Below are 21,490 nucleotides of genomic sequence, written 5' to 3'. Positions count from 1 at the left end.
TATTTTTTCTGTTTTGTTCATTGCTATATTCCCTTACCCTGGAACACTCAATGAAATACCTAGTATGTGAGTGGAAGAATGAAAAAACAAATAAACAAACAAACATATAAACATTGTGTCCAACTAGTCACCACTAACTAGGGCTCTAAAAATAATAGTGGAAACAGCTCTGATTATAATCAGACAGATTATAATCAGACAGCTCTGATTATAATCAGACATTATAATCAGACAGATTATAGTTAGAAGATACAACACAGGCATGAATTGGCCTTTAAAATCACAAGTGCTAAAAACAAACCAATACAATATTGTAAAGTAGTTAGCCTCTAACTAAAATAAATAAATTTAAATTTAAAAAAAATCACAAGTGCTCGGTGTCATCAATTCCTTAATTTAATTAAATATACAAATAGCTTTCACATCTATAACGATTATACACAATTATTATTATTGTACACACTACCTATAATATATAAAATATATTGTAATCTACTTAAGAGATGCATGAGATAAACATGGAAAGATTCATATGTGAGATTTACATAAGGGGTGTATTGAAAAAAAAAATGAAGTAGCTAATCCACTAAGCATTGTCTAGGAAAGCTTTATAGAAGAGGTGAGTTTTATGTACCATTTTATTAGAAAAAGGAAGATAAACTGCCCAGGCGCTGGATACTTCATTTGAGGCAAACGGTCCATATTTGAGCTTACCAGTGAGACTCCTGAGGATGCGTGTGTGTGCGTGTGTTTAGTGGTAGCGGAAGACAGTGCGACCATGAGCATGCTTGGCAGGGAACACAGACTGAGGGGAAGGGAGAGCTCAGGTAGAAACTGTTCCATCTAGAACGTCCCCAACACTTCATAACAAGTCCACCTCCTGTCATTCTCTTTCCCAAACTACATCACAGCCATTCCTTTGACTTGTACACTAACATCTCCCATTTTCCAGACCCCCCCATCTCCACAGCACCCAGCCTCCAGGTCCTCACAGCTCTTAAATGACTGAGTACACAATTGGTACCATATTCAGTTCAGAGTCTGAAAAGAAAAAAGCATAAAAAGCTTGCCTCCTGGGTCCTATTACTAATTATCCCCCCAGCCCCTGCCAAGCTTACTCCGCAAGCCTAGTGTTCCTATTTATTTTATTTTTTATTTCCTAGTGTTCCTTTCCTCCTATTCTCTACCGCCACTCTGGAGGATTGTGGAACTGAGAAGAGCGTCCTCGCTGGGATTACACCTCAGTAATCCCAGTGAGGATTACTCAGTAACCTCCTTGCCCCTCCCAAGGTTGTCTTCTGAGTTGACTCACTTCTGAGCAAATTCCAGTTCCTGCAAACCTCTAACCAAATCCAGCACTCCAAAAACAGGACTGCAGTCTTTCTTAATATTCACATCATATATTACCAACAATGCCAAAAGTCACATTAGCCTTCTAAGTCACACATTACATATGTTAATTCCTCTTTTGACAAGGTTAAATTTAAATGCCATGTCCCAGACAAATATTCTGTTTGAATTTCAGTCTGTTACAATAGCCATCCTCCAAATTCGCCAAAGCTATTTGGATCTTCATGTCAACCCAAAGGCCAAAATAAATTGCCAAAATGAAATCAAGAATCAAAAATTCTTGAAAATCATATTAAGTCAGTGAACATAGAGTATCAAATGCTAAAAAATAAAATAAAATAAAACCCTGGAAGAAACAGCAAAATACTTAATAGTGGGGAAATTTTACTCCTCTTTTGTAAACCAGATAAAGAGAACTATTGACAACATCTATAGCAAAGAATTCATTATCTTAATGTACAAGAATTACATTAATTGCAATCCAAAATACAAGAAAGGACAGTTCATAAAAAGAGAACTCCCTCTGAATGCCAGACTTTTATGTTCAATCATCCACTTACCATTTCTGCTTGAACATCTAACGTAAACATCTGATCTATCCAAAAGCAAAGTCCCGACTCCCCTTTCCCAGTCTTCTCTGCCCCATCCTTCTACATCTCACTAGATTCACCCTTGACTACTCTTTCGCAAACTCATGTCTGATGCATCAGTAAATCCCGGGGGCTCTAACTTCAAAATATCCCCAGAAGATAAGCAGTTCCCTTCCCCTCACTCCTACCAACCTGATGCCAGCCACCCTCCTTTCATTCCTAGATTATTTCCTGTCTCATCTCCCTGCTTTTGCCCTTACCATCCTAAAGCCCAATTTCCATTTTCAACTCGAAAGTCAGAGTCATTTCCTTTACAAATAAGCGATACCACATCAATCCTTTATTCCAGACCCTCCCATGGCTCTTGAGTTCATTCCGACTGAAAGTCAAGTAGTCACAAGGGCCTGCAGGCTCTAAAAGACCCCTCCTTCTTCCCACCGACCTTTTACCTTCATCTGGAGGACTTAAGGTCCTGTGGTTTGGAATTCCCCATCTGTGCTAACTGCCACTTCTGTAAGGTCTAATCCCTGGAGAAAGCCACCCTTCTTCTGGCATCCGTGGACCACTCAGGACAGGCTCAGAGGGGTGGGGCTGGGGGACGCACTGCACCCCACAGCTGACTCTGGACCGAGCACACTTGTCCAGCAGATGTAGTGCATGGTCATCTTCCTGGGTCAGCTCTGGAAAGAGTTAGTCGCTCACTCATCTGACTCTTTGCGACCCCATGGACTGCAGCCCATCAGGCTCCTCTGTCCATAGAATTCTCTAGGCAAGAATACTGGAGCGGGCTGCCATCCTTCTCCAGGGTATCTTCCCCACCCAGGGATTGAACCTGGGTCTCACACATTGCAGGCAGATTCATTACCATCTGAAACACCAGGGAAGCCCTCAGTTCTGAAGGCCCATATGGAGAATCTTGTCCAGAAAGCTGAAGCTTGGTCCAGCTCAACTTTCTCTCTTAGCAAATGTGATGAGTTTGATGAAATCTTAGAAAATCAGCACTGGAGAGGAACTGGGCCTCACTGGGCACCACTTTCTTATTTTCCAGACAGAAAAGCTGAGACCCAAGGAAGCAAAACAACTTTCAAAAGCAGAGAGCAAAACGGCCCCAGATCTTCCCAACCAGCAGCCAGGGCTTTGGGTTCAGGGAAGTACTTTCCTTCATGAAGAGGAATTAATGATGACAGGGAAAAAAAGACAGAAACAAACACCATAAAAAAAAAAACTTCTACAAGATCATAAAGTAGCCTCATGTTTCCCCAAAATGGCCTGCTTTTAAAAAACTCCAATGTTCATAGCATTCCAGCCTTTAATAGTTGTCCTACTCTTAAGTACCTAAGAGGATACATAAATATTTCCTCTGCCTCTCTTTTGATAGTGTTGAAACAGTAAAATAGTAATACGTTCAGACACTGTGCTGAGAGAAGTCATTTAACTGATAGAGAAATGAGAAAGCGGTGGAAGGATTTGAAGGCAGCTCTTTAATTTGGGTCGAAGGCATTTTCCTGATGAAAATTAGTGTTTCTCCAGAGTGGAATAATTTCCTATTTAAAGCTTCAGTTGACTTGGCCTCGTTATAATGTGAAAAAGATTCAAATTGCTGATTGAGGGGGGTTGCACAGAACCAAATCCAAACAAAGCAGAATTCCCTTCGATTTGTTCCATCCAAGTTTCCTTGGCCAGATGGCTTCAGCCACCAGCCAGAGCCCCACCCACCACACCCCACTCCACCGCTGGCCCTGGACACGCACTAATGACCCTCAGCTGCTCTGGCCCCAGGCTCACTTTCTCCTACTGCCTGGCCACCCAACCTCCTATCTCCTATAAGAGGGGAAAAGACAGGGGGAGGGAAGATATTTAAGAGAAAATGGATGTTGTATTTTGTCAAAGGCTTTCTCTGCATCTATTGAGATAATCATATGGCTTTTATTTTTCAATTTGTTAATGTGGTGTATTACATTGATTGATTTAAGAATATTGAAGAATCCTTGCATCCCTGGGATAAAGCCCACTTAGTCATGGTGTATGATCTTTTTAATGTGTTGTTGGATTCTGATTGCTAGAATTTTGTTAAGGATTTTTGCATCTATGTTCATCAGTGATATTGGCCTGTAGTTTTCCTTTTTTGTGGCATCTTTGTCAGGTTTTGGTATTAGGGTGATGGTGGCCTCATAGAATGAGTTTGGAAGTTTACCTTCCTCTTCAATTTTCTGGAAGAGTTTGAGTAGGATAGGTGTTAGCTCTTCTCTAAATTTTGCAGATGACATGATCCTCTACATAGAAAACCCTAAAAACTCCACCAGAAAATTACTAGAACTAATCAATGAATATAGTAAAGTTGCAGGATATAAAATCAACACAGAAATCCCTTGCATGCCTATACACTAATAATGAGAAAATAGAAGAGAAATTAAGGAAACAATTCCATTCACCATTGCAATGAAAAGAATAAAATACTTAGGAATATATCTACCTAAAGAAACTAAAGACCTATATATAGAAAACTATAAAACACTGGTGAAAGAAATCAAAGAGGACACTAATAGATGGAGAAATATACCATGTTCATGGATTGGAAGAATCAATATAGTGAAAATGAGTATACTACCCAAAGCAATTTATAGATTCCATGCAATCCCTATCAAGCTACCAACGGTATTCTTCACAGAGCTAGAACAAATAATTTCACAATTTGTATGGAAATACAAAAAACCTCGAATAGCCAAAGCTATCTTGAGAAAGAAGAATGGAACTGGAGGAATCAACCTGCCTGACTTCAGGCTCTACTACAAAGCCACAGTCATCAAGACAGTATGGTACTGGCACAAAGACAGAAATATAGATCAATGGAACAAAATAGAAAGCCCAGAGATAAGTCCATGCACATATGGACACCTTATCTTTGACAAAGGAAGCAAGAATATACAATGGATTAAAGACAATCTCTTTAACAAGTGGTGCTGGGAAAACTGGTCAACCACTTGTAAAAGAATGAAACTAGAGCACTTTCTAACACCATACACAAAAATAAACCCAAAATGGATTAAAGATCTAAACGTAAGACCAGAAACTATAAAACTCCTAGAGGAGAACATAGGCAAAACTCTCTCCAACATACATCACAGCAGGATCCTCTATGACCCACCTCCAAGAATATTGGAAATAAAAGCAAAAATAAACAAATGGGACCTAATTAAACTTAAAAGCTTCTGCACAACAAAGGAAATTATAAGCAAGGAGAAAAGACAGCCTTCAGAATGGGAGAAAATAATAGCAAATGAAGCAACTGACAAACAACTAATCTCAAAAATATACAAGCAACTCTTACAGCTCAACTCCAGAAAAATAAATGACCCAATCAAAAAATGGGCCAAAGAACTAAATAGACATTTCTCCGAAGAAGACATACAGATGGCTAACAAACACATGAAAAGATGCTCAACATCACTCATTATCAGAGAAATGCAAATCAAAACCACTATGAGGTACCATTTCACACCAGTCAGAATGGCTGCGATCCAAAAGTCTACAAGCAATAAATGCTGGAGAGGGTGTGGAGAAAAGGGAACCCTCCTACACTGTTGGTGGGAATGCAAACTAGTACAGCCACTATGGAGAACAGTGTGGAGATTCCTTAAAAAACTGGAAATAGAACTGCCTTATGATCCAGCAATCCCACTATTGGGCATACACACTGAGGAAACCAGAATTGAAAGAGACACGTGTACCCCAATGTTCATCACAGCACTGTTTATAATAGCCAGGACATGGAAGCAACCTAGATGTCCATCAGCAGATGAATGGATAAGAAAGCTGTGGTACATATACACAATGGAGTATTACTCAGCCATTAAAAAGAATACATTTGAATCAGTTCTAATGAGGTGGATGAAACTGGAGCCTATTATACAGAGTGAAGTAAGCCAGAAAGAAAAACACCAATACAGTATACTAACACATAATATGGATTTAGAAAGATGGTAACAATAACCCTGTATACAAGACAGCAAAAGAGACACTGATGTATAGAACAGTCTTTTCGACTCTGTGGGAGAGGGAGAGGATGGGATTATTTGGGAGAATGGCATTGAAATATGTATAATATCATATATGAAACAAGTTGCCAGTCCAAGGTCGATGCACGATACTGGATGCTTGGGGCTCGTGCACTGGGACGACCCAGAGGGATGGTATGGGGAGGGAGGAGGGAGGAGAGTTCAGGATGGGGAACACATGTATACCTGTAGCGGATTCATTTTAATATATGGCAAAACCAATACAATATTGTAAAGTTGAAAAATAAAATAAAATTTATAAAAAAGAGAAAATGGTATCCCTTTGGGTAAACAGCATTGTGGGTAGTGTATCAGTTCCCATGGCTGCTGTAACAAATCCCCCCAAACAGAGTGCCTTAACACACACACACACACACTCCTGGTTCCAGAGGTCAGAAATCCATAATGGGTCTTAGGGAGCTAAATTCTTGGTGTCATTGGGGCTGCATTCCTTCCAGAGGCACCAGGGGAGGCTCTGTCCCTTCGCTTGCCCAGCTGGTAGAAGCTGCCTGCGTCCCTTGGCTCAGGGCAGCTTCCCTCTGATCCCTGCTTCTATCACCCACAGCATCTCCTCCTCTGACTGATGCTCTTGCCTCCCTCTCATAAGAACCACTGTGATGACACTGGGCCACTCAGATTAGTCAAGAAAATGTCTTCATCTCAAAGTTTCTTTTGCCATGTAAGTTGCCACAATCACAGGGCTTGGAGTTTAGGATGTGGACATTATTCTGTTTGTTACAGTAAGTTTGTTCTTTCTCTTACAGCAGATACTACCTGATAGTGTCTAACATTTAATGTCAGACACTACAGAGCTACAGCTATACACACAACATACACACACACATACACACACACACACAACACAAATATCCATGTACTAAATGAGATGAGACAATAAGCCTCGTATAGTTTAAATGAGAGTCACACGTATAACATCCAAAGTTATTGTATCAGGCTGGGTGCACGTTAAGTCACTTCTGTCGTGTCTGACTTTTTGTGATCCCATGGACTGTAGCCTACCAGGCTCCTTTGTCCATGGGATTTCCCAGGCAAGAATACTGGAGTGGATTGCCATTTCTTCATCCAGGGGACCTTCCTACCGAGGGATGGAACCTGCCTCTCTTGGGTCTCCTGCATTGGCAGGCGGTTCTTTACCACTATTGCCAACTAGGAAGTCTAATTGTAGCTAATTTCCAGTGGTAAAAAGAGCAAACTAGAACTGATAACCTGTGGAATGCACTCACCTCTCAATACTTCCAAGGACTTTGTAACCACTAAAAAGACAAAAGCCCGAATAATTTGGCAGTCCTGTCTGGGGAGCTCCGCGTCACTGGGAAGGGTCTGCAGGTGAAATGTCTCTGCTTTGGAGCCGGGACAGCACTGCACCTGCCAGCAACAGGAAGAGTGTGTCCCATGGAAGGGGTCTCCAGGCAGACGGCTCAGCTTCATAAAGCCCACCTTCCCCTGTGTGATCAGAGTGGAGTGCCCCCCGCCAAGTGGGGGTGAGGGAGTGCACTGAGGTCACGCAACACATACAGTTATCCTCAGGAAGGGGTGGGTTATAAGAGAAATGACAAGTACCTAACAGGAGTGGATACAGGAAAACGGGGAGATGTTAGGATTGAAATCTATTCATTTCATTCAACTCAAATAGAAGCGCTCTGATGATAAACATTTCATCCTCACACCCAGCTATTGCTATACTGAGTGGCTTGGCTCTCTGCGCCCATGTAAATATTTAACTGCCTAGACTCTTATCCAGGCTACACTCTCCCTCTTGTGAGTGGAATCAGAGCCCTTACCTACCCAAGTCTTTTCTTCCTGCAAATACCCCTTATCTCCCAAATCACCACATTTCCCCCCTTATGCCTCATTTTCATCATGATAGAAACATGCTCTAACATCTATTGTGTCAAAACCCCTTCATCCCAGGTCTTTCTTCCCTGTTACACCCCTCAGAAGCATCTGTATCCCTGTTACCATTTGACCTCCTGATTTACCTCTCTCAAATCCAGTTTTCTATTCAGTTTCTCCCTGAAACCTCATTTATCAAGGTCCTCAATGACACTTATCCAGCAAATCCAGGGACCTCCCTGGCAGTCCAGTGGTTAAGAATCCACCTTTCAAAGCAGGGGATTCAGGCTCAATCCCTGGTCAGGGAACTAAGATCCCACATGCTACGGAGCAATTAAGCCCACGTGCCACACCTAGAGAGTCCGTGTGCCACAACCACTGAGGCCTTGCACCACAGCGAGAGAAGTTCTTGCACCGCAGCAAGAGAAGCAAGCACACCGCAGCTGAGGGCCCGCACGCTGCAGTGAAGACCCAACACAGCCACATTTTAAAAAAATAAATAAAAAGCAAATTCAGCAGACTACGCACAAACTTCATTTTTATCACCCTCAAGGCAGGAATGACACAACGAGTTGCCTCCTTCTTCAAACTCAGTCTTCACTTGACTTCTGGGAGGACACCGTCTCCATGCGGTCCTCCTCATTCACCGTCTCCCTGTGATCCTCCTGCTTCCCTGACCATTTTTTCCCAGTTTCCTTGGCTGGATCCTCCTCCTCTTTTCCTCTGGAACAGAGCCCTAAGCGCAGCCTCCTGCCGCCTTCTCTTCTCCAATTATCTGAACTTTCTCCCTGAATCATCTCATCAGCGCTGGTGGGTGCAGATACATCCACATGCTACAGAGCCCGTGTGCTTTCACTCTCCAACTTCTCTCTGATTCAAGAGTCCTGAGATTCCGTCAGCCAGCCCAGAAAAGGGCCCCCAAACTCACTGCGCTGCTCAAACTAAACTGTGAAGCTTCCGGGGCTCTTTCCTGCCTCACGTCTAACTTGACAATGAGTCTGCTCAGTTTCACATTAAAAATACTCCCGACTCTGACTGACCACGTCCCCCTTCTAAAGTGCTGCTGTTGTTCAGTCTCCCAGTCGTGTCTGACTCTTTGCCACTCCGTGCACTGTAGCACGCCAGGCCTCCCTGTCCTCACCATTCCAATACCCCCCAGAGTTTGCCCGAGTTCATGTTCATCACATCAGTGATGCCATCCGGTCGTCTCATTCTCCGATGCCCTCGCTCATCGGTACATGGCCCTTAATCCAGGCCGCCCTCACAATCCTGAAAGAACCTCCTCCATGGTTTCCCACTCCCACTCACGTGACTGAAAACTGAATGCTGCGGGGGAACCAAGCCCATGCGCCGCAGCCAGCAGGTCCGTGCGCCGCAGCTGGCGAGTCTGTGCGCCAGGACTCCTGGGCCCACGTACCACAGCGAGGGACATTCCTGCACCCCACAAGGAAGCACGAGCATCGCAGCTCAGAGCCCACATGCTGCAGTGAAGACCCAGCATAGCAAAATAAAAATTATGAAAAGCAAATTCGACAGCCTAGGCACAGAATATGAATGTGCCTGGAAAACGCTACCTGCCGTATCAGCAAACAAAGAATGCTGCAGCCACCGCTTTCCAGCTGCCCGGACAGTGAGCCCTGAGGGACTCACGTGGAAACAGCATGCCCACCATCAAGCCGGCAGCCACTGCAGCCCCACTGCAGCCCCCCTGAGGAGCCGCGGGATGAGGAGGCACAGGACACTGGCTCCAGACAGCTGAGGTGCCGGTCAAGAGAACCATCTCAGGGAGCCAGCCTCAGGCTTTTCCCAAACACAGAAACCCACTGAATTCCTGAGCTGAGATGTCCGGTAATCTTTTGATGTCTGGACGACCTGACCTTTTTTTAAATAAACCCTCTATATTCTGGCCTCTCCTTTTCCTCTTCAGAGCAGTCCCTCACACTGTCTGAGAAGACGCCTCCCAGGCTTGAAGTCCTCAGAAAGTCCTCTGAATAAAGCTTTAGGTTATGACTTTTTTTCAGTTGACACTCATATGATCTCTCCACAGAATGTTCATGTTTATCTTTCTGAATCGTGAGTCAAACCGCATCACTCGCTTTCTGCAGCCCCCACCGATCTTCGTCACACTGGGAGTGAGTCCTAGTGGGGCGGGCGGTCAGTTCACAGCACCGACCCCCGTCCAACAGCTCCTCGGCTCCAAGCTGACCACTGCCTCCTCACCTCTGCAGACGCCTTCCCTTGACGTCCCTCTACAGGGGCTCCCCTGAATGTTAACCCCTTTCCCAGGCAACACAAACGTGAAAGGCACCAGTACATTGCCGCTTCCAAAGCTGGCTGTATCTTTTGTATGAAATTTGCTAGCAAACCTCCGTCAGGGACTGAACGAGCTCCTCAGTCCTGATGGTTGGAGTGTTGGTGGTTTAACATGAGGTTGTGCTTCTTTCATGCCTTGAAAATTATTGACTCACAGTATAAACCTTCCCAGGCTTCATGCTAAGTTAATATCTCATGATAAAGTCTCCCAGGAGATACTCTTTTGGCAAAATTATTTAACATTCAAGACCTAATATATCATGTTTGTTTACTGTGATAAACATCCTGACAGATGATTTACCTGTAAGCATTTGCCTCAGTTGCTTTAAAGTGGTTAAGCTTTATGTTTCCTTAATTCATAAATACCCCTAAAATTCTCTATGAACTTTATAGGGTATTTTTAAAGTCAGATTATAGGGATACTATAGTGCATATATTCTTGGGAAAATAACATTATCTTTGACTTGAAAACTTTCAGATATGAAGGGGAAAAAAATAGGATTTCTGAGCTCATCTAGTCATTGCTATTAGGAATTCACTGGGCAGTCAGTCTCTACTACAAAGCCACAGTCATCAAGACAGTATGGCACTGGCACAAAGACAGAACTATAGATCAATGGAACAAAATAGAAAGCCCAGAGATAAATCCACGCACCTATGGACACCTTATCTTTGACAAAGGAGGCAGGAATATACAATGGATTAAAGACAATCTCTTTAAACAAGTGGTGCTGGGAAAACTGGTCAACCACTTGTAAAAGAATGAAACTAGAACACTTTCTAACACCATACACAAAAATAAACTCAAAATGGATTAAAGATCTAAACATAAGACCAGAAACTATAAAACTCCTAGAGGAAAACATAGGCAAAACAGTGTCCGACATAAACCACAGCAGGATCCTCTATGACCCACCTCCAAGAATATTGGAAATAAAAGCAAAAATAAATAAATGGGAGCTAGTTAAAATTAAAAGCTTCTGCGCAACAAAGGAAACTATAAGCAAGGTGAAAAGACAGCCTTCAGAATGGGAGAAAATAATAGCAAGTGAAGCCACTGACAAACAACTAATCTCAGAAATATACAAGCAACTCCTGCAGCTTAATTCCAGAAAAATAAATGACCCAATCAAAAAGTGGGCCTAAACAGACATTTCTCCAAAGAAGACATATAGATGGCTAACAAACACATTAAAAGATGCTCAACATCACTCATTATCAGAGAAATGCAAATCAAAAGCACAATGAGGTACCATTTCACACCAATCAGAATGGCTGCTATCCAAAAGTCTACAAGCAATAAATGCTGGAGAGGGTATGGAAAAAAGGGAACCCTCTTACACTGTTGGTGGAAATGCAAACTAGTACAGCCACTAAGGAGAACAGTGTGGAGATTCCTTAAGAAAATGGAAATAGAACTGCTTTATGACTCAGCAATCCCACTGCTGGGCATACACACTGAGGAAACCAGAATCAAAAGAGACATGTGTGCCCCAATGTTCATCACAGCACTGTTTATAGTAGCCAGGACATGGAAGCAACCTAGATGTCCATCAGCAGATGAATGGATAAGAAAGCTGTGGTACATATACACAATGGAGTATTACTCAGCCATTAAAAAGAATACATTTGAATCAGTTCTAATGAGGTGGATGAAACTGGAGCCTATTATACAGAGTGAAGTAAGCCAGAAAGAAAAACACCAATACAGTATACTAACGCATATATATGGAATTTAGAAAGATGGTAACGATAACCCTGTATGTGAGACAGCAAAAGAGACACTGATGTATAGAACAGTCTTTTGGACTCTGTGGGAGAGGGAGAGGGTGGGATGATTTGGGAGAATGGCATTGAAACATGTAAATTATCATATGTGAAATGAATCGCCAGTCCAGGTTCGATGCATGAGACAGGATGCTTGGGGCTGGTGCACTGGGATGACCCAGAGGGATGGTACGGGGAGGGAGGTGGGAGGGGGGTTCAGGATGGGGAACACATGTACACCCATGGCTGATTCACGTCAATGTATGGCAAAACCAATACAATATTGTAAAGTAAAAAATAATAATTTAAAAAAAATTTTAATAAATAAATAAAAGTAGTGAAGATGTATGCTCTTGTGAAGATACCTAGGTGACTAATACACTAGTTCTCTTGATCAAGCTAGCCCTAATGTTGCCCTCAGCTTGAAGAAACTTCAGTTTTTTTCTTCCCAACTCTACACTCCTGATCTCCTTTCTTATAGCATTTACTTTAGAAAACTGATCATCTAAATTCTTTCTCTGGTCCTTTGAGATGTAAATCTTTTAGAAAGCTTCTTGCCCATGTGACAGCCCAGGTCTTTCCCCAGGATCCAGGAGCCATCCCTCTGAAATGGAACCATTAAGAAAACAAGAGGAGAGGAGCCTGACTTGGACAGCTGCTCAAAATCAAACACAGATGGGCCAATCACTCAGAGGACACTCGCCAGACTCAGGAACAACTGCGTTTGCTCCATCTCTGGATCAGCCTCCCCTGAAAGGCCTCCAGCACTTTCCCCCCAGCTCACCCAGCACTCAGGAGCCCCCCTCCCTCTGGTTCAGCTGTGTGGAGTTGACTCTCCTCTATGACAACTGTCCTGAATAAAGTCTCCCCTGCCTGTTGAACTTGGCCCCGTGCAATGAGGTTACATTGACCCTAGAATCCCAGTACTGGAGATGACCAAGCTTTCTGTACTCACAGGCTTACCATCTTGACCAGGCCGTCCGGGGTAGCCAGGATTCCCAGGCTGTCCGGGGTCACCCTAGAGAGGAAAAAAAAAGCTCTCAGTCCAAAACAACCAACTCTACTGATTCAGTCAGAGCCCACCAGGGTTCAAAACCAATTCCATCACTTGCAGCTTTTTGTAAAACAAACAAACAAATGTAAAACTGGAAATCTCAAAATAGGGTTAGAAAAATGATATCATAGTTACTTTTCAAAGTAAAGCCTTTTTATTATGAAATATTTCAGGGATTTAATTCTGTGAACATTACAGGTATGGAGAAAGAAATGGCAACCCACTCCAGTATTCTTGCCTGGAGAATCCCAGGGACAGAGGAGCCTGTTGGACTGCTGTCTATGGGGTCACACAGAGTCAGACATGACTGACGCGACTTAGCAGCAGCAGCACATTACAGGTATAACAAGGGAAGTACTTTTCACTGATGTAAAATGTCAGTATCTATCGCAGGAAACATGTTTAGAATTCTGAACAAACCTGTGCAATGTCACAACAATTATGGCTTCAACAACTAATATTTCACTCAGAAATCTACAACTTTAATTCTATTCTAGACATTACACTACAGGAATCCATGATTTATGATATAACAATTCAATTTATAATTATTTTTAATATGATATCACTTGTAGGTTGAATCTAAAATATGACACTGAGGAACTTACCTACAGAAACAGACTCAAGGACAGAAATAGACTTGTGGTTGCCAAGGGGATAGAGAGGTGGGGGACGGATAGATTCAGAATTGGGGTTTAACAGAGGCAAACTATTATATACAGGATGGATACACAACAAGGTCCTACTGCATAGCACAGGGAACTATTAATATGTTCAATATCCTACAATAAACCATAATGGAAAAGACTATGAAAAAGCACGTGTGTGTGTGTGTGTGTGTGTATACATATATATATATATGCTTAACTGAATAAGTTTTCTGTATAGCAGTAATTAACACAACATTGTAAGTCAACTATACTTCAATAAAAATAATTTATATCCTAAAAAAAGTTGTATTTTTTTTTAAAAGTCCATAGGCTATGTGATCTTCCATGTGGGAGTCAAGTTTAAAGCTGTACAACAATTGTTCCTTTCAATCTAGTCAGTGTGTCTCTGCCTATATTTATAATTTCATTTTAACACAATATTAAACTTCTACAACTTGAATATTTTCATCAAAATGAAAAGTGAAAGAAAAAGTGAAATTTGCTCTGTCATATCCAACTCTTTGTGACCCCCTGGACTACACAGTCCATGGAATTCTCCAGGCCAGAGCACTGGAGTGGGTAGCTGTTCCCTTCTCCAGGGGATCTTACCGACCCAAGGATCGAACCCAGGTCTCCCACAATGTAGGCAGATTCTTTACCAGCTGAGCCACCAGGGAAGCCCAACAGAGTGGGCTAGCCTATCCCTTCTCCAGTAGATCTTCCTAACCCAGGAATCAAACCAGTGTCTCCTGCATTGCAGGCAGACTCTTTACCAGCTGAGCTACAAGGGAAGCCCCATGAAAATGAAGCCTCATGAAAACCAGGCCCAAGCCAAACAACCTGTCCAGCTCCCAGCATCCTTGAATACATGTTACACCTAAAATAGAAACTCTATCCTCACAAACCAGAGACCTCCAAGGAACATTATTCTATACAGCCTGGCAACAAGCCCAGACACATTCTAAAAACTGTAGCATGCTGCCCAATGGCCAATACTGACCAATCAGATTGGAAAAGACCCTGATGCTGGGAAAGACTGAAGGCAGGAGGAGAAAGAGACGACAGAGGATGAGATGGTTGGATGGTATCACCGACGTGATGGACATGAGTTTGAGCAATTTCCAGGAGTTGGTGATGGACAGGGAAGCCTGGCATGCTGCAGTCCATAGGGTCACAAAGAGTCAGACACGATTGAGTGATTGAACTGAACTGAGCAGTCAGATGGTCACCATGTGTGAAAAACAATGAAAGCAACACTTTTTGTGAAGTGAGTGTGTTTTATAATTTAATTCTAAGAACTACCTCAAAAAATATTATCAGGGAATTCCCTGTGGTCCAGTGGTTAGGACTCTATCCACTGAGGGCACAGGTTTGATCCCTGGACAGGGAACTAAGATCCCACAAAACACAGGGTGTGTCTAAAAATAATAATAATGACAATATCATATTTGTGTATTACAGAATCCATGAGGGGCATCTTGTTGAAAAAGATCATGTCTCAGCCATCATTTATTGGTGAACTACACAGAGAGAGAACTGATTTCAATTCAGCAGGGCTTCACATCTACAGCAAGAAATTATTCACACGTACCCCAGTGATTATATGTTAACTAAAGGCCACTGCTAAGGGAACTTCCACAGAGCCAAGTGCTCTGGTCTGAAATTCGACTTCAGGCTACTGGCGAGGGCTGTTTGTTCCTGAAACATAACAGGAAAAATGGAAAGAACTGTGTGAACTCTATCAAGGAGACAGTGGAGAAGGGATGGGCTTTTCCTTATGCTTGCCCAAGAGGTTGACCACGTGGAAAGGCTGAGGAGAAGGGACATGCCGTTTTTAAAAGAGATAGAAAAGGAATAGCTGTAAACTCAGGGAGAAAAATAATGCAGGGACATGTAGTTTCTTGCTGAAGAGGCACAATCTGTAATTCTAATCCAAAGATAGCCAGTGTCAGCCGGGCATTAGAGAGCAGTGTTTCCATTCTCTAGGGTATCAGATGTTTTTTCTTCTTATTTTGAGAGGATCCACACTGATTTCTGGCCTCTCTGCCATCTTTCTTTAACCATGTTCAGATTGGCCTCACTATTTCTCACCAAATCCCATCTTTCTTTTCTTTTTCTCCTGGGAAGACTTTCTTCTTTTTGCATTTGAGTCCATATAACAAGGTTTCCAATCAATGTACCCTCCTCGTTACTGCATTTTCTCCTGATGTCCTTTTCTACTAAAATACTACAGCAGCTCCCTTGTCACTCAGTGATCACTTATTTATAATGAGAGTTTTCTCAAAATTATCCCTTGATTGGTCTTCATTCATCATTTGGATTGAGGCCCCTTAAAAACATGGTTAATGTTTTCCACTGTTTTAGGACAATGCTGAGTATCAAGGAGAATTTCGATAACTATTTGCTGATGGTGACTTCAGCCATGAAATTAAAAGACACTTGCTCCTTGGAAGAAAGTTATGACCAACCTAGACATCATATTAAAAAGCAGAGACATTACTTTTTCAACAAAGGTCTGTCTAGTCAAAGCTATGGTTTTTCCAGTAGTCATGTATGGATGAGAGAGTTAAACTATAAAGAAAGCTGAGCACTGAAGAATTGATGCTTTTGAGCTGTCATGTTGGAGAAGATTCTTGAGAGTCTCTTGGACTGCAAGGAGATCTAACCAGTCCATCCTAAAGGCGATCATTGGAAGGACTGATGCTGAAGATGAAACTCCAATATTTTGGCCACCTGATGTGAAGAACTGACTCGTGGGAAAAGACCCTGATGCTGGGAAAGATTGAAGGCAGGAGGAGAAGGGGATGACAGAGGATGAGATGGTTGGATGGCATCACCGACTCAATGGACATGAGTTTGAGTAAACTCCAGGAGTTGGTGATGGACAGGGAGGCCTGGTGTGCTGCAATCCATGGGGTCTCAAAGAGTCGGACACGACTGAGCAACTGAACTGAACTGAACTGATTATTTCCAATCAGATCAAATCCATTAATGACCTCTTTACTCATACAGTATTAATTATCAGCAAAATCCACAACATCAAAAGGATCTGAGAAGGTTTAACTTCTATGATGATGAGGCTGAAATAAAACTTTGGCATGAGAAGAAACAGGAGTTGTGTTTTTAAGCTGCATAAAAATACAAAACATACTTAACGATAATATTTTAAATGAATCAAAACTAAGTTTCCAAGGGAAAAATTCACCCACAAGATAAAACCCAATGTGACTTCTTAAGGCAACACAGGTCAATGGCCCCCAGAGGGAAAATAATCTCTTCTGCAGGTTCTATTATTTCTGGTAGGTTTTAGTGGTTATTTGAACTATTGCCCTATTGGTTTATTTGCAAAACCTCAGGTAGGTTTGTTATTGCTTCCAAAAAAACTGGAAGAATAAAGTAAAACCCTAACTGATTTTTGAAGAGGAGGCCAATTAGAATAAAAATTCAATTTTACTACTGTAGTAAAAGCTGACACCAACCTTTACTGATTGCTTACTACATGCTAAGTACTGCTCCACAAGATTTGCTGTTGTTGGGTTGCTAAGTCACGTCTGACTCTTTGAGGACCCCATTGACTGTAGCCCACCAGTCTCCTCTGTCCACGGAATTTTCCAGGTAAGAATACTGGAGTGGATTGCCATTTCCTTCTCCAGCGGATCTTTCAGACCCGGGGATTGAACCAGCATCTCGTATGTCCTCTGCATTGGCAAAAGGGTTCTTTATAGTTGAGCGACCAGGGAAGCCCCCTGTGAGATTTACCTGTATTCAATTTCTTAATCCTCATAAGAATCCCATGAAGCGGGTAATTTTACTGTTCCCACTTTATATATAAGAAAACTGAGGCCCAAGAAGGTTAGGTAACTTGTCCAAGGTCACGAGGCAGCAGTGGAGACGGGAACTCAGCTAACTGAACTTTAGACACCATGCTCCTAAATGCCCCTCTCTCTGCCCACATCAAAATGCAAACTGATCAGAAACCAACCCAGGGAAGGCTAGCAACCTTAACGTGGAAACGATTTTCCAAATATATTAAATTAGACATATGACATATAATTACACAACTGTGACTAAATTCTCAATCTACTTTCTTGTACTTTAGTTGAAACATGTGCAATTTCAAAAAATAAGTATTCAGCTGAAAAGCAATTCTTACTTATGATGAATTGATTTTGTGCCATAGAATTTCTGAGTTGCTGCCAGGGATGGGAATATCATGGACTAAGTTGAAACATCCCTGCACATGGCCTTGCAAGTGTGCAAATACGAACAAAGTGAGAAACAATTGCGCTTGCAAAAGTAAGCTAATTCTTTTAAGTTATTCCTCTAAAACAAAGGTCGCTTAGGCCTGCATCCCGTGTTTTAAAGCTCTCTTCTCAAAACCCCTGTGCCTTGAGACTACCCACTGCCCTCCACAGAAGTATCTGACCTAAGACCAATTCCTTTGGTTTTCACCAAAACCAACCTCTTCTCTCCCTCAAAACTCAAATACTAATTCTCTTAAGCTAGAAGGAATCCACTTAGTTTGGGGAAATTAGCATAAATATGTGAACGCCCAGTGGTTCCTGAAATTTCCCAAAGGCTTTTGTATTTTAGCCTGAGGTTACCTTGATAACCCAAAGGAAACGCTACTCAGTAGAATTATCAGGGTAAAACAAAGGGCACCAATAAACTTGTAGAAAGAATGGTATTTCAGAGAAAATAAGTTATTAAGAAATTGCTTCTTCCTTAAAAAAAGTTGAAAAAAAATTGCTTTTTTTCCACATTTTCACTCTGTATGTGTGTGTGCTCAGTTGTGTCCGACTCTTTGGGAACCCACAGACGAGCCCACCAGGCTTCTTGTCCATGGAATTTTCCAGGCAAGAATCCTGGAGTAGGTTGCCATTTCCTTCTCTAGGATATCTTCCCGACTCAGTGATCGGATCCACTTCTCTTGCATCTCCTGCACTGACATGCAGATTCTAAAGATTAGACCAAATGTGGGGAGTTTGTCCCCACAAATGTCCCTTTAGCTACGAAGTGGAGGAAGAAGCTGCCGTTGCATGGACAAGTCTTTTGGAAGGGATTTATTTTTAAACCGACGATTGCCTGGATCTTTCATATAGAACAAATGCATTCCACATGGGTTAATTGGGGGACAGATGAATCTTACTTTTTCAATCATTTTATAATTCATTAAATAAAAAATATTACTATTAAGCACTACTCTAGACACTGAAATTCCAAAGGAGAACTGAACTAACCTTCACCGTGAGGTGCTTCCATATAAAAATCATTCCCAGAGCGTCATTAATTTAGTCACTCCCTTTGCAGTAGGGAGACAGAATGAATAAGCCAGCCTCATTCAAGGACTTCTCTATGCTTAACAGATATATTTCTCTATGCTTAGTGAAGAGTCCAAGTATGGGCTGTGCTGTGCTTAGTTGCTCAGTCGTGTCTGACTCTGCCATCCCAATGACTTGCAGCCCACCAGGCTCCTCTGTCCATGGGGATTCTTCAGGCAAGAATACTGGAGTGGTTTGCCATGCCCTCCTCAAGGGAATACTCCCACCCCAGGGATCGAACCCAGATCTCCCACCCTGCAGGCAGATTCTTTACCATCTGAGCCACCAGGGAAGCCCAAGAATACTGGAGTGAATAGCCTATCCCTTCTCCAGAGGATCTTCCTGAACCAGGAATTAAACCGAGGTCTCCTACATTGCAGAAAGATTCTTTAGTAGATGAGCTACCAGGGAAGCCCAAGTATGGGCTATCATAGTTAAATTAACCTGGTTTTACAAAAGGGTTGTCATATTCATTGGAAGTTCAGAAAACTTGAAGCAGATGACTGACTTTATCTTAGAATCAGCATTTACTCACCCATCCACATGTGAATTTCTCCTCTTTCAGTTTCATGACTTAACTCTCAGCTCCCAGAACCCAATTTCTCACTATTGGGAAGACTAGATTCTCCTGTACAGATAAGTCTGCCTGATGGAAATCTGTAAAGTGTTCCAGAGAACATCTAACAAAAACGACCAATACATCTCAGCTGGATGTATAGTAAAATCGCTTCATCTGTTTTAGTTCTGATTCTGTTGGACTAATTAAAAACCTATCAATTTTCCAGGCCAGAAGTTCTCCAAGGGAAGAAAACCTCAGGGTGTTGCTATGGATTCTGTTTTTCACATACAGGTCCCTGATGTGAGTAAGGAACCACCTCCAGGGGAAAGAGCCCTAAAAAGATGGAAGAGTGTGTGTGTGTTCCTGTCCTCCTGCCAGCTTTTCTGAAGAAAATGGAAAGCAGATTAAGAAAGCACGCCAACTTGAAGATCAGTGGAAAACTGCAATTTCACTTAAAGTGGTAGGTGGCAAAGGGGTGAGATGATGACTAAGAGAGAACGAAAATGAGGAACACATGAAACTTGAAAATACTGAGAATCAGAGGCTTTCACAGATAAGACAAAGCGTGTGCTAAAAGTTTGCTGCAGGAACATACTTGCATAAAAACTGGTATCACTTCAAGATGCCTAATGGACCACTGATGAAGATCAGGATACATCAGGAGGCCCTGGGGGCCTGCCCCCAGAGTGGACAGCCCCTTAGAGGCCCCGGGGGCAACCTGAGCAGGCGGAAGGTCCTCTGGGCTTAGAGAGGTCAGTGTCATGGAACTCTGATTTCCACAAGGTATCTCTTGCAGATCAAATCATTTCAATGTAAAATATTCCAAGTTAAATAAAGTTGTATAAATATATTTCAAAAGATATATTGGTAGGTATATCATATAGGTATGGCTGGTAGGTAGGTCATACCATGCTGCCTTGCAAGGTAAATTGTTTGAGAAGCATACTGCAGGTATTTTTCCTTTGGGTCAAAACATCCTAAATAACATGGCTACTTTATCAGTAATTAATCTTCCTAAATGCAATCTAAAAATTGTTCACAATAACCGGTTATAAAGGACTGAAGTCAAATTCCAAGCCAAACAGGTTTATTTTGAATTTACCCTTTTATTTCTTAAATTGTGTTTCTTTCTTAATTTCAAGCGAGGTTTGAAGTGGGTCATAAACTATCACCTGAAAATGGATGGGGAAACACGCACAGAAGACCAGTATTCAATTCTCTCAGATAACCAATCTAAAATCTGAAATCTTTTAGTTGTGATGATTAAAACTTATCAAAAAATTCCATCTAAATGAATATTACAATTCATATTTAGCAAAATTTATTATGGTCACTTCAGGTAATAAATGATTAATACTCAAAACATTCTCTCTAGCTAAGAAGTCATACTTGTTTTCAAGTTAGACATTTTTATCTAGATGGTATTTTTAAATAATATTAAGTAAACAAGATTTGGTTTTCCTTGGTAGCTCAGTTAGTAAAGAATTTGCCTGCAATGCAAGAGACTGCAGTTCGATTCCTGGGTTAGGAAAATCCCCTGGAGAAGGGATAGGATACCCACTCCAGTACTCTTGCCTGGAGAATCCCATGGACAGAGGAGCCTGGTGGGCTATAGTGCATGCTGTCGCAAAGAGTCGGACACGACTGAGCAACTAAGCACAGCACAGCAACACAAACAAGACTTATCTACAGTGGACAAACCACTTAACTCTCAGTGTCTTGGGCTATGTCTAAGTGATGCCACAATCCGTATCAACCTACTTAAAAAATTCAGCCATTCATATTTAATAGATAGAAACAGATTCGGAATGTTATGTAAAAAGTAACTAGTTATAAAATAGTATGCACATCATACTTCCAATCATATACAAATGTGTACACAAATGAATATGTTTATACAAATATACAGAAAAAATACATATGCACACAAATAATATATATACAGATACACATGCAAATAAATATGTAAATGCAACT

At 41.9% G+C, this 21,490-nt stretch overlaps 1 protein-coding gene across 2 annotated transcripts in view; it reads right to left on the bottom strand.

Annotated features, from left to right (window-relative positions):
- Window positions 1–21,490, bottom strand: part of COL21A1 (collagen type XXI alpha 1 chain) — a 234,742-nt gene that overhangs the window by 101,083 nt on the left and 112,169 nt on the right. The window contains exon 10 of one of the 2 annotated variants that reach the window (XM_061397807.1): window positions 12,885–12,947. In XM_061397807.1, the coding sequence (XP_061253791.1) occupies window positions 12,885–12,947 (63 nt within the window). The remainder of the gene's footprint in view (window positions 1–12,884; window positions 12,948–21,490) is intronic. The other variant, XM_061397806.1, reaches the window with a different exon arrangement.

The sequence above is a fragment of the Bos javanicus genome, chromosome 23 (assembly GCF_032452875.1).
Source record: "Bos javanicus breed banteng chromosome 23, ARS-OSU_banteng_1.0, whole genome shotgun sequence".
Classification (NCBI taxonomy): domain Eukaryota; kingdom Metazoa; phylum Chordata; class Mammalia; order Artiodactyla; family Bovidae; genus Bos; species Bos javanicus.
Note: the sequence above shows the minus strand (reverse complement) of the source record. Positions and strands in the feature narration are given on the sequence as shown.